The sequence below is a fragment of the Polypterus senegalus genome, chromosome 4, assembly GCF_016835505.1.
Source record: "Polypterus senegalus isolate Bchr_013 chromosome 4, ASM1683550v1, whole genome shotgun sequence".
Taxonomy (NCBI): Eukaryota; Metazoa; Chordata; class Cladistia; order Polypteriformes; family Polypteridae; genus Polypterus; species Polypterus senegalus.
In genome coordinates this window covers 147,461,823-147,475,863 of record NC_053157.1, presented here as the reverse complement: position 1 = coordinate 147,475,863, position 14,041 = coordinate 147,461,823, and the positions used below count along the sequence as shown (strand labels likewise).

General features: G+C 37.1%; 1 protein-coding gene across 5 annotated transcripts in view; it reads left to right on the top strand.

Moving 5' to 3' along the window:
• kiaa0232 (KIAA0232 ortholog) overlaps window positions 1-14,041 on the top strand; it is a 132,482-nt gene that overhangs the window by 96,996 nt on the left and 21,445 nt on the right. For 4 of the 5 annotated variants that reach the window (XM_039751441.1, XM_039751439.1, XM_039751440.1 and 1 more), the window contains one exon: window positions 8,402-11,708. In XM_039751441.1, the coding sequence (XP_039607375.1) occupies window positions 8,402-11,708 (3,307 nt within the window). Of the gene's footprint in view, window positions 1-8,401; window positions 11,714-14,041 lie in introns of all 5 variants that reach the window. The other variant, XM_039751442.1, reaches the window with a different exon arrangement.

The following is a 14,041-nucleotide window of genomic DNA, read 5'->3' as shown; positions in this document are numbered from 1 at the left end:
TCCAAATAATGACATATTATTTACCCTATACAATTCTCGGTATCTCACACCAAGATGAAGAGCTTTGAGCTGGGAGAACTCATCCCCCTATCCATTATCCATTATCCAACCTGCTACAAAGAATGTCAATTATTGGAAACTGTTGCGGAGCAGCTTTTCATCTAGCAATGTTACTCATTAGATGCTTTTGCTTACCATCAGATGGAAACCGTTGTTTCAGTCTATGCTTTGAACGTCACCTTCACACTCTCCTGTCCTTTTAGTTATTTCTGATGTCATTATTTATTTTCTTGTTTTGTTCCCTTGGACAAGTCATATTTATATTAAAATTCCACTTCGGGGACATGTAATATTATATGCAATTGATTGGCTGTCAATATTGGATGTCTTCACTCAAAACTCCTTGATCTTTTAGTACTTCCACACTCCTTCCTTTACCAAGCTGTAAACCAGTTTGGCAATTCCTAGTCCCACAGCTTCCACCTGCTTGAAGTTTATCAAGTATTTCTGAATCTTCTACTTTGTTAATGTAAAGGTTTTAAGCTGGTTGATAAGTGGTAAAATTCATGAAAATAAGATGCTTTGATGTTACTTACCCTGCAAGAGGTCCAGTAATTCAGTTCATCTTCTTTGCTTGAGCAAAAAATAAAATCTAAGCATATGTAATTCAAATTCAAGGCCACTTACAAGTAGTGTAGTGTAGTAACAGGTGTGTCCAATCATGAGAAAAGGTATTTAAGGTGGTCAGTTGCAAATTGTGCTTCCCTTTGACTCTCCCCTGAAGAGTGGCAGCATGGGATCCTCAAAGCAACTCTCAAATGATATAAAAATAAAGATTGTTCAGTATCATGGTTTAGGGGAAGGCTACAAAAAGCTATCTCAGAGGTTTATTTAAACTGTCAGTTTCAACTGTAAGGAATGTAATCAGGAAATGGAAAGCCGCAGGCACAGTTGCTGTTAAACCCTGGTCTGGCAGGCCAAGAAAAATACATAAGTGGCATATGCGCAGGATTGTGAGAATGGTTACAGACAACCCACAGATCACCTCCAAAGACCTGCAAGAACATGTTGCTGCAGATTATGCATCTGTACATCGTTCTACAATTCAGCTTAATTTGTACAAAGAACATCTTTATGGCAGGGTGATGAGAAAGAAGCCCTTTCTGCACTCACGCCACAAACAGAATAGCTTGTATGCAAATGCTCATTTAGACAAGCCAGATTCATTTTGGAACAAAGTGCTTTGGTTATTTGGTCATAACAAAAAGCTCTTTGCATGGCGGTAGAAGAACATCGCATTCCAAGAAAAATACCTGCTACCTACTGTCAAATGTGGTGGAGGTTCCATCATGCTGTGGGGCTGTGTGACTAGTTATAGACTGGGGCCCTTGTTAAAGTCGATGGTCAGATGAATTCAACCCAATATCAACAAATTCTTCTGGATAATGTTTAAGCATCAGTCACAAAGTTGAAGTTACGCAGGGGCTGGATATTCCAACAAGACAATGACCCAAAACAGTTTGAAATCTACAAAGGCATTCATGCAGAGGGAGAAATACAATGTTCTGTAATGGCCGTCACAGTCCACTGACTTGAATATCATCGAAAATCTGCAGGCAGTTATCAAATTTAACTGAACTGGAGAGATTTTGTATGGAGGAATGGACAAAAATACCTCCATCCAGAATCCAGACACTCATCAAAGGCTATAGGAGGCATCTAGAGACTGTTGTATTTGCAAAAGGAGGCTCAACTAAGTATTGATGTAATATATCTGTTGGGGTGTTGAAATTTATGCACCTGTCTAATTTTGTTACAATGCATATCGCTTATTCTCTGTTAATCCAAAAAAATTAATGTCACTGCTGAAATACTACTGTTTCCATAAGGCATGTCATATATTAAAAGAAAGTTGCTACTTTGAAAGCTCAGCCAATGATAAACAAAAATCCAAAGAATTAAGAGGGGTTCCCAAACCTTTTCATATGACTGTAACAGTGGAACTGTTAAATATAAATATGTAACTACAAATACATAGACTCAAATAAAATTATAATTTAGAATGAATGTAAATTTCAAAATTAAAACAAACTGTTAATTTCTTGGGTGTAGGTTGCAATTCCATTTTAGTCACTCTATTCAAGCCTACCTCACTCAGGTCTCAGGACCTGTGGCCAGATCCTCTGCATGAAGTGCAAGTTTTTTTTATTATTTGAGAAAGCCAAAATAAGAATTGGTTTCTGCTTGTCTACATTGTGTCTGATACTGCCTGGATAAACTTTTATCTTCCTCGATACTTGTGCTGTAATAGACACAAATAGACACTTTATTAGGTACACCTTGCTAGTACTGGGTTGGACCCCCTTTTGCCATCAGAACTGCTGTAATTCTTTGTGGCTTTGATTTAACAAGGTGCTGGAAGCATTTCTTAGGGATTTTGGCCCATATTGACATGGTAACATTGTGCAGTTCCTGCAGATTTTTCAGCTGTCCATCCATAATGTGAATCTCCTGTTCCACCACATCCCAAAGGTGTTCTGTTGGATTGAAATCTGGTGCCTGTGGAGCCGATTTGAGTACAGTGAACACATTATGTTCAAGAAACCAGTTTGAGATGATTTGCGCTTTGTGACATGGCACATAATCCTGCTAGAAGTAGCTCAATTGTTACTAAGGGGCCCAAAGTATGCCAAGAAGATATCCCCCATACCATTACAACAATGATAACCTGAACCAGTGATACAAGACAGTATGGATCCATGCTTTCATGTTGGAGATGCCAAATTCTGACCAGAAATTGAGGTTTACCAGACCAGTCAATGTAACATTTTTCCAATTTTCTGATGTCCAATTCTGGTGAGCCTGTATGAATTGTAGCCTCGGTTACCTGTTCGTAGCTGACAAGAGTGGCACCTGTTGTGGTTTTCATCTGCTGTAGCCCATCTGCTGAAAGGTTCAGTATATAGTACATTCAGAGCTGCTCTCCTGCATACCTGTTGTAACAAGTGGTTAATTGAGTTATTATTGCCTTTCTATCAGCTCAAACCAGTCTGACCATTCTCCTCTAACTTCTGGCATGAACAAGACATTTTTGGTCAGGGAATTGCCGCCCACCTTATTTTCTATTATTTGGACCATTCTCCGTAAACCAGAACAGATGGTTGTGTATGACAATCCCAGTAGATCAGCAGTTTCTGAAATACACAGGGCAGCCCGTCTGGCAAAAACAACCATACCACTTTCAAAGTCACTTAAATCACCTTTCATCCCCATTCTGACGCTTGGATTGAACTTCAGCAGTTTGTCTTGACAGTATACTCTAATAAAGTGCCCGGTGAGTGCATATGCTGACTCTGTGTGTTTGTGTGCAAACGCTACCAGCCTTGATCAGATGGTCATGTACAGATTAAACTCCTGCGCCTTTGGTTATAAATGGATGCCAGGATGAAACCCACTTTTAATTTAAATAAAATTTTATTCCAGTCAGCACAGATAAGGAAAAGCTCAGATGGTATCACAATCATATTGTCTTCAAAATTCAGGAACTCTCTCTCTCTCTCACCAAATCTGCCTCAAGAATATTAATTACAATTACCGGTACTGGCAGCATGGTGGAGAGTAATCATTTTTCTGTCTAAATGAAAATTTAACCTCACTTTACATTTTAATGACGTCTTTGTTTTTCATAATCGTAGATACCGTCATTCTCGGGATATGGTATGCAGCAGCCAAGTCCTGGATACGCATGCAACCTTCATACTTTTCAACAATTAATTCAAATTTACATGAAAAAACACAAAAATCACATGAAAATTCACAATAATCAATTCAAATTTATGGGAAAAAACAAAAAAATCATGTGAAAATTCACAGAGAGAGTTGTAACGCGTGTTGTTCACTGAATGCTAGCAACTGGCGTACTGACGCTCGTGGGCAGTCGTGACTTTGTCCCGAGAGAGGTAAGCAAGGGTATCGCACGGGTTGTTCACTGAATGCTAGCAACTGGCATACTGACGCTTGTGGGCAATTGTGGCTTTGCCTCGAGAGAGGTGTAAACAAGGGTGACTCCGTAGTGTTCTAGCACGCGAGTCGTATACCAAGCAAAATTTTTCGCGTCCAAACAGGACGTATACAAAGTTCGACTTATTCCAAAGCGGACGTATACTGAGGTACCACTGTATATGAAACAGGGAGTACTTGATTGTGGAAGACATCAATAACGTTATAACTGGAGAGACATCCCCAGTACTATAGAATCATCAGGTTCCCAAAAAAAGTGATACTGTGTCTCCGAGAGTACTGCAGCCATTGCATTCCTCGTATCCCCACCAGGTCTAGTTGCGTTGGATTGGAGCACCAAATGTAGAAATTGGTCTTCCATTTCATTCCTGTGTAGGCTTCTGGTCATTTAACCTCGTCATTTGATTTTTGACACAGGATAAGAAATAATTGTTTGCAGTTTATCTACCTTGTGTTAAATTACATTATTTAAAATATACATCTATATTAGGATAATACATTAGGATGTATTTAGAAATATTAATACCAAGTGAAAGTGGTATCCATTATGGTAATTAGGAAGCTCAATTCAGTAGCTAAATAAAAAGTACAATCTCAAAATGAAAACATAATTAACAGTTTTTCAGTTTACTCCTCTGCTAATAAACAAACTTTGAATATTTTGAAAACACACCCCTCTCCCCAAACAAAATACAAAAGGCTGCTGTTTTTATTTAACAAAGAGTAAGCAGTACATGAAATCGATGGAGAGCTTACAATGCATGAATGTGTCACTTCTGGAGTAATGTGAATTAGTGGTTAGTGACCACTAAGTTCAAGTACTTTCAGGACGTAAGCTAAGTAGCCAAAATTGTGTTTTACAATGTGGGAAGTCGGTGCAGCTCTATCCCCCTGCTGCTTGTCTGCTCAAACGGTATACAGTGTAACAACAATATAAAGCGTAACAGCAATTACATACATAACTTTGCTGAGCAGGAACCTGTTTTGCCATGGAAGCTGGTGGGCACTTTGCAGGTACTGCCTGTGCATTAATGGCCTACTTTTATGCTCTAATGTGTTTTATGTTTAGGTGTTGTGCCGCTTGAACTGACATCCCACGTAACAGCAGCGCTAGCTATTGCCCGACCAACTTGGCTTTTTAGACTAATAACAATATAGATACAGTAAGTGGGCACAAAAGATTACAGATTAATAATACTATAATGGTACTATATTTTTGAGTATTTTCACGGAAAAAATGTGAATGAAAATAAAAGATTTAGCTTATCATTTGAAATCAAAATGCTATACTTTAACATTTAAACATGTAACATTACATTTTTTTCCCATAAATATCCCAAAGGACAGAGACATCTGATGATTGTCACATTCTCAAGTGTACACCTCAGGTGCTTTGAGCACAACTGTGTAGTTGTTGATGCTTACAAAGATAATTATTTAGTCCATGTTGACTTAATTATGAAGAATAAACTTCACTGACAGCAAAGTTGTTCTTCATTAACCCTAACCCTGAAATATATCTTACTGGAACAATTAAATCTGCATACCTGCCAGACTCTAATAAGCAGAAAAAGTAGTTTTGAAAGCAAGGTGAGTGACCATTGCAAACAAGGTAGAGTATAAATGCATTTTTATAACATAAGAAAAAATAAGGGAATAAGTCATAGTATTTTAAAATTTTATTGGTGCTTTAAAATGGTAATTTTCCAGAATAAAAAGCTGTTTGGAAGCCAACAGATCTCACTTTTGCTCAAGAACAAAGCCAGATGACTTTGTATACAGTAATAAATGTTAGCCTGCCCATCCAAAATATAAGCTTGCTTTGTTTCTTTCTGCCATTTCTCAACTTGTACTGTATGTATAATTTTTTCAAATTGCAGCACATTTAGCAATTCTTATTCAGCGGATTTTGTTGCACTTATAAAGGACCAATAATGACTACATAATAAAACTTATTTCATTACAGTTCTGTGTAATAGTAAACGTTTCTGCTTTGTAAGGATATATAACATGAGGATTTCTTTAATGCACACAACGAAATGTCTATTCATTTGACAAGTCCAAGTAGGCATTTTGTGAGGCTTATTTGCATATGAAGTGTTATTTCCTCAAGAGCTGGAGTAACATGTGCAGCTCTTTGCAGTTACATTTTGGGAGAAGGAACTGCCAGTTTGAAAATGCGCTATTGATTTGGGGACAAACACAGCAGGTTGGCATTTATTTATTGACCAATAAAGTGTCTTATCAAACAGTCACTGTAATGCAGAAGCAAGTCTGCATGTCTTAAAGGTAAACCTCTGCTCTTTCAAAAGCCAACATGTTGGGTATCTTAAACATCAGATTGAGCAACTATATGCACTGCAAGTTACTTTGAGAAGAAAACAAATGCTTGCATAGTTACCAGTTTGTTAATAATTAACAAATAACTTTCAAATGCACATATGTAATGTATGAGCTACTTTTTAGTGCTGACCTACTATCTCCATCCAAACATACCAACTTAACTTATCCTTCCCTTTTCTTCCCACTTCTCCACATAAATAATTGCAACATAAATTGTCTCCCTGAAAGTAAAGATAATTGAAAGCCTAGAACAGAGTCTTCAAAACATTAAGAACAAAGAAATATTAACTTTGTATTTATTAAGTCTAAATTATTGAAATTAATTTACAAATGTTTCTAAAAAAAAATCATACTATACATGCTATGTTGCATTTCATCATTAAAATATTGTAATCTCCGTATAAACCTTAGTAATCTCAATATTCAGAGAACTGTCATAACTAGAATTTAACATATTCTATGTGGTGACAACTGGCTGTGAATACAGTTGGTGCAGTAAAAGCCTGTTAAAGAAAAACTTGGCGATTAATGCATAGGTCATTGAAAATGTAGATTATGAAAGATTTAGTTACACTGGAATTTAAAAAGCACATTAACAATAGTCTTTAAGATGAATTTTGCAACGTTTTTAAGTATTACAGTCCTATCGGGAAATGTAGGTTAGTACTTCAGCTTAATCAGTTTAATTCCTTCCCCATTGATTTTGATGTATGTATCCTTTGATAAATTCCCAGATATTTTTGCATTTTCACCAAACTCAAGACGAAGCAAATTCAACCAGGTTCTGTCATCACTAGTAAGAAGCCAGATTGTTTGCCCCACTACTCCACCTTTGTAGGCAAGCTAGGCAGTTTACTTGCAATTAAGGGCACAAAGAAATACAGGACATACTGATAATAAGTTAGTTTTATTTAAAGCAAAGTTGTTTGTTTGCCAGCACATATCTGTCATATATTTAACCATTTCTTTCACATTAACAGTAGGTGAAGGAAAAACATTTTTTTTCAGGATAGGAAATTATAGATTGCTACAGTGCAAACCAACAGTTTTGTATTTTCCAGGTGATCTTCTGATATTAGGCTATTTTGTAGTAAACAAAATAAAATAGATGATTTGAAACAAATTGTAAAGAATTGAAATGATCCTAATTTATAATGAATGCATGTCAGATATTGAATATGTGTTTTTTCAGCAACACAGAGGGACGGGGTTGCAGGGGGTAAAATTAAGAATTTTGTTTACAATATACAGATGTAAAACATTAACAGACTTCAGTAAGGATAAAAATTATCGCCGTTAACCTTCCCATTTTAACATGTTGGTTTTGAAAATTCATTTGACATATCTGAGATGTAATATACGGTATGTGTCATGACCCTGAGAGAAGCAAGCAGCATGTTAATGCGAGAACGAATATGCATTTGTTCAGTTACCATTTGGTAAATGATAGTGCTTTGTGTTGTCTGCATTTTGCAAAAATCTGTAGTATAGGATTTTTTTTTATTTTTTTATTGGATCTGACAATGAAACCGACGTTCCTCTTCAGCACTCAGTGTTGCTTTTGTCAGACTCTGCCCCATAACTTCACAAAAAAAGACAGATGTCAATTTCTTATAATTATGAATATTCCTTAACATCTTTCTGAATACTGCTTAAAAACAGAAGGGAAAAGCAGTAGATATTTATGCAATGCAATCAGTAAAACTGGTTGGAACAAAAACTGGCAGCCACAGGACTGAAGCTGAAAACTTCTGTCATAGATACTGATAAATGGGAGGTGTTTTAGAAATTAATTTAGCACATGCAAAACAATTATGTAATAATGTCTGGCTTAAGATTAAATGGTTATTATTGAATCGTACGTCTAATCCTTATACAAATAAAACAGTCTTTCTAAATTCCATACCATCATAGAAAGAGCAAGTATATCTACTTTTTCAACAGTTGGTGAAAGAAAGTTGCTGTACCCTTTTCCTGATTGTTATTATTTGATTTTATATCTATATATATATATATTTTATTTTTTTTTTATTTTCAGGTATTACGAAGCATTTCCACCTCTGTCTGAAAAAACTGTCTGTCTTCAGGAGATTATGACAGTCTGGAACAAGGCCAAAGCTTGCTCATATTCAAGTTCATCTTCATCATCTGCAGCTCCTCAGACAAGCACTGATACATCTTCTCCAAAAGATTGTAACAGTGAGGGTGAAGCCGTAAAAGAAAAAAACACTGAAACATGCAGTACATTAAGTGAACGAACCCAAATACGAAAGAGTAAGAAGGAAAAAGAGAACCGATACAGTAACACTATCATGGATGTTAGAGCTACTCAAAATAAAAAACAGATAAGACACAGACCTGAAGCAAAACTGCGCCCACGCTCCTGGTCATCAGGCTCTAGTGAAGCTGGCTCCAGCTCCAGTGGAAATCAATATGAGCTTAAAACATCAATAAAATCTATAAAAACAAGACACAAGACACGGGATGCAGGAAGAAACAAAAAGGGGAAGAATAACCAGTTGAAGTTATCTTTAAAGGGTGTTGAAAAAGAGGAAAGGAAAAGTGCATGTGGAAGTAGCAGCAGTAGTGGTTTTGCCAAGCAGCAGCTCTGCAAAAGAGGAAAAAGGCCTTTAAAAGAAATTAGAAAAGATACCAGCTATAGTGAAATAAAAGAATTTGGCCCTGAAAGTAGGAACAAAAAAGAATACAAAGAGGAACCATTGTGGTACACTGAACCAATTACTGAATATTTTGTTCCTTTCAGCAGTAAAAGCAAACTTGAGACAACGTACCGTAACAGGCTGGATTCACATGATGGTTTGTCTGTAGCTAGAGAAGTTGAAAATTTGTCTGAGTCGGTGCAAGGTATCTGCATCGCAAACAGCAGTTTTCAGAGAACATACCTCGCAGCAGGTACTTTCATTGATGGTCATTTTGTAGAAATGCCTGCTATTATAGATGAGGTCACAGACCTCAATGGGACCTCACACTGCCCTCAACAAGAGGATAGTAGAGATTTAGATGATAAGCATCTGTCCGAATTCACTCACTTCTATGAAGTGGACATTTATCAATCCATATTGGATCCTAGTGCCTCAAGTTCATTACAAGAAAGTCGGATATTAAATATGATTCGACAAAAGAACAAAGAGCATAGAGACTTTGAGGCAGAATGTTGTGTAGTGCTAGACGGACTAGAACTGCAAGGGGAAAGTGCAATAAGGACGGATTCACATTGTTCAGTTGGAGCAGATGGGTATTTCTTACAAGATATTGAAAGTATAGCTCAAGTATGGGAATGCTATTCATCATCTACTTCTGATGAAATTGATGGAGAAAGTTTTGCAGGGGATTCTCCCATTCGTCTGTCCCCTATTTTGAATGATACAGTATTCAATGCAACCAGATTTTCTGAGAATCAGGATGAAACTTTTTCAGAAGCCAATGATGTCTCTGGTTTAAACTCCTCTTGTTTCTCACTCTTTGAAGTGCAATATGACAACTCTGCTAATCCATTTCCTTGTGATTCTCTAGCTATTGGTCAGCAAAACACAGATCCAAACTGTATAGATTCATTAGGAAATAAACAGTCCCGTCTGCTTATATGGACCAAAAATAGTGCCTTTGATGAAACTGAACACTGTTCGAATCTGTCCACACGAACTTGTAGCCCGTGGTCACATTCAGAAGAAACTCGTTCAGATAATGAAACAGTCAACGTTCATTTAGAGGAGTCAACACAGTTTAGCATGGATGACATTAAGTGTATTGTCCCTAGCATCTCATCCAAATACCTAGAAGATGATTTATTAGATTTTTTGCAAAAAGACACCTGTGAAGAAAAAGAAAGTACTTTAAGAGAAATGCCAGATTTGCCATTTAAAAAGACCTCTAAACTTGAGTCAGTATGTGGAATAAAATTGGAAAAAGATGAAAGCAAATCATTTGAAGCATCAGCTCTTTTTGTAGATAATATAAACCAACAGAATGATAACTACAGCTCAGGGATAATAAAGGACATTTGGACAAATATTAGGGAAGGGGATACAGCAGCAACATTAGAAGAGGATGGAACAGAGGATTGCATATTTCCTCCAGAGACAAACACATACTGTTGCTGTCTGGATATAGAAACAAAGACTGGTACTTTGCAGGTACCTCAAAAAAAGGCCGTTCAGAGGTCTGAATATCATTTATGGGATGGAAAAAAAGAACATGTGGAGGAAACGTCAGTTGTAAAAAACGAAATTTCAAATGTGGATGGTGGTGACTATACAACACCGTCAAAGCCTTGGGATATGAATCCTGATAAAGACAGCAATGCATTTATTCCTGGAGGAGTTTATGGAGAGCTGAAATCTTTCAATAGTGATGGTGATTGGGCAGTAATACAGCCAACTCACTCTCGGGGAAGTTTGTTGCAGTGTGCAGCTTCTGAAGTGGTGACAATTGCCGGCACTGATGTGTTTATGAACCCTGGGAACTGCTTTGCTCCTGGACACAAGCCGTTATGGAGACCCTTGGTTTCATTTGGGCAGTGTGACCATACAGTTAAAAGAGGAGATGGATTGAATAAGGGATTTTCTTTTATCTTCCATGAAGATTTACTAGGATCTTACAATAGTTTTCAAAATGATGATCCTGGGCTTGACTATTCTTTTTCCCCCTTTGACTTGAACAATCCATTTTCTCAAGTTCTCCATGTAGAATGCTCTTTTGAGCCAGAGGACATTGCAACTTTTAGTCCAGGATTTAAACCTAAGTCTATTTTGTGCTCGGATTCAGAAAGTGAAGCTTTTCATCCTCGAATATATGGTATCAATCGAACTCAGTATAGGGCTATTCGTATTTCGCCCAGGACTCACTTCCGTCCGATTTCTGCCTCTGAACTTTCACCAGGAGGAGGAAGTGAATCTGAGTTGGAGTCTGAAAAAGAAGAAGCTAGTCTTCCTATAGTCCTTCAGCCAGATGTATTTGAAGATCCGCAAGCTGATCTCAAACCATTAGAGGAGGATGCTGAACGGGAGGGTCCATTCTATGGCAAATCAGAACTTGAATCTGGTAAATTTTTACCAAGGCTAAAGAAGTCCGGCATGGAAAAAAGTGCACAAACATCGCTGGATTCTGCAGAAGGTTCAAGTATTCTTTTGCCAATCACAGAGCAAGATGCATACCTAGGTTCTGATGATAAAGCTTTGGCTGTTAAAACAGAAGGAGAAAGTTCAGTCATAGACTACCGAACAGAGGAGCATTGTAAAAAGAGTGAAGAGACATGTAAATGTTTAACAGTTGGCCATGACCCTAAATATAAGAAGCAATTTGAATCTGCGGAGGATCCTGAAGAGGTAGGGTAAGATCCATTTCTAAAGTTAATGTAACTTTTTGGGCATTGTACAATATATTATTCTGAAATTTAAGTGTTTTTTCCATTATGTTTGAAACAAAAAATTGTTTTAGGTGTAGTAATGTGTCAGTTAATTTATTGGCATGTTCCTTGTTTCAGAGTAGACAGGTAATAAAAAGTTGTGAATGAGATTACAGGAGCATACTGAGTGTTTTTGGGGGTAAAACACTTCTCCTTGAGCTGTTTATTTAACACATGTAAGTGTTCCTATACGTGATCAGTCCTGCTTGTAGCCGATATATGTACAGAGCTTAGAAAAGGTTAGAAAGCAATATAATTAATGGATTATATTTAGTTTGGTAAAAATAGGAATATATCCTGATTAAAACATCTTGTTTTAAAAAATGCACACCAACATTGATTTCTGTTGGAAAGAAATTTTGAAAACTGAAAAGTATGTTCGGGTTCGCTTCCCGGGTCCTCCCTGCGTTGAGTTTGCATGTTCTCCCCGTGTCTGCGTGGGTTTCCTCCTGGCGCTCCGGTTTCCTCCCACAGCCCAAAGACATGCAGGTTAGCTGGACTGGCGATTCTAAATTGGCCCTAGTGTGTGCTTGGTGTGTGGGTGTGTTTGTGTGTGTGTCCTGCGGTGGGTTGGCACCCTGCCCAGGATTGGTTCCTGCCTTGTGCCCTGTGTTGGCTGGGATTGGCTCCAGCAGGCCCCCGTGACCGTATGTTTGGATTCAGCGGGTTGGAAAATGGATGGATGGAAAGGTATGTTTAAGATTACTTAATTTCAGTAGTGCAACAACTTTGAAATCTTTCTTAATAGCCTGATTTGTAGGGCTTATTCTGATAACCTCTGTGGAGATAGAATTTAAGTCAATGTAAATGTATGTTTTTTTGGTTTGTCTTCATATAATTTTAGGAATTACTTCATTTGATTAAAATGATCCTACCACTGTCATTTTCTGGCAGTACATTGTTTTCTGTCATAAGTTTGCAAGGTTTGCATCTTGCAAATCTGAAACTGTGCTAAAAAGTTGTGAGCGAGTTATGAAATATATTTTCCAGTATGATTTCTTGTAATAAAATTTCTTCCGCACAACAGCTTTAATCATTAAGTGTGACATGTTCATCAGCTTGATTTTGTAAAGATTGATAATGATTTTAAGGTAGTGTGTGTGCGATCTCAGACCTTTTGAAAGCAATTTACCCAATGTTTTGGCTGTTGCAGAAGCCTGAGTATAAAGGCAGAAATGAACTCTTAATGTCCCTTGATGTGACAGCATTTCAAATCACACCTCATGCAAACAAGACCATCTCACCTAGGTGCCTAGTGATTCTGCCAAATGTAATCAAAAAGTTGTTTTTTTTTAAGTCTAATCCTGACAGGGGTGTTCTATTGGGTAATTCCATGTTAAATCATCGCACTTTTGGACCTCATTGTCACAGATTTTATCGAAACTTGTGCTCATTTAGTCATAGGAATAATCCATGGAATTGAAATTGCATGTAAGTTGTACAGAAAATGTTCTCCTATCATTGTAAAAGTCATTTCTACCTCTGTTTTGTGTAAATACTATGCTATCCCCAAAATAAACAAATACCATGTTATGAATGATTATAATCTTAAACATTGAATAGCGAAATAGCCTATATTTTAAAATTGGTCAGTGTTTTTACTAAAGTTAGCTTAGCTTATGTCATGAACATCTGCAGAAAATTTGTTTTTTGGTTTCTGAGTTGTTTCTGAGATATAACTTATCTGAAGTGTGTATCAAAACCAAAAATCCTTACAATGCTATTGAAGGATTTGTGGTTTTGATAACAGTTAGTGATCAGTCAATTGTACAGGGTTACTAGGGTTCATGAAAACTTGAGACTAAAGCCAGTCAATGACAGTAATGCCAAATTAACTTAAAACAAAATAGTATTAATGGTAAAATCAGAATAGTTTTAGTTTGTCTTTTCAGTTCACACTTTTGACTTCTTAAGATACCCTGGCCTATGAAAAGGGTCTTGAATTAAGTAATTTTTGAGATCATACACTCTTTCATTATATGTTTTCAGAAAATATAGTTCAGGTCTTTCCTCATAAACCTGAAAACCTAACACAAAAACTAAACTTAAACTAGCTGGGCTGTTAGAGCACTAGAGTGAGGAAAGAAATTCACCTTTGTTGGAATCAAGTATTACTGTTCCCTGCATTTATAATGTTCCTTGCATTGCCCATCGATGAAGCCGCTTATATATCACCACCACTGTCAGCTCGGATTTGCTTTTGCGACGGATAAGCTGTCTTTCACAGGCGATCGCACTTTGGGACGCTCTTCG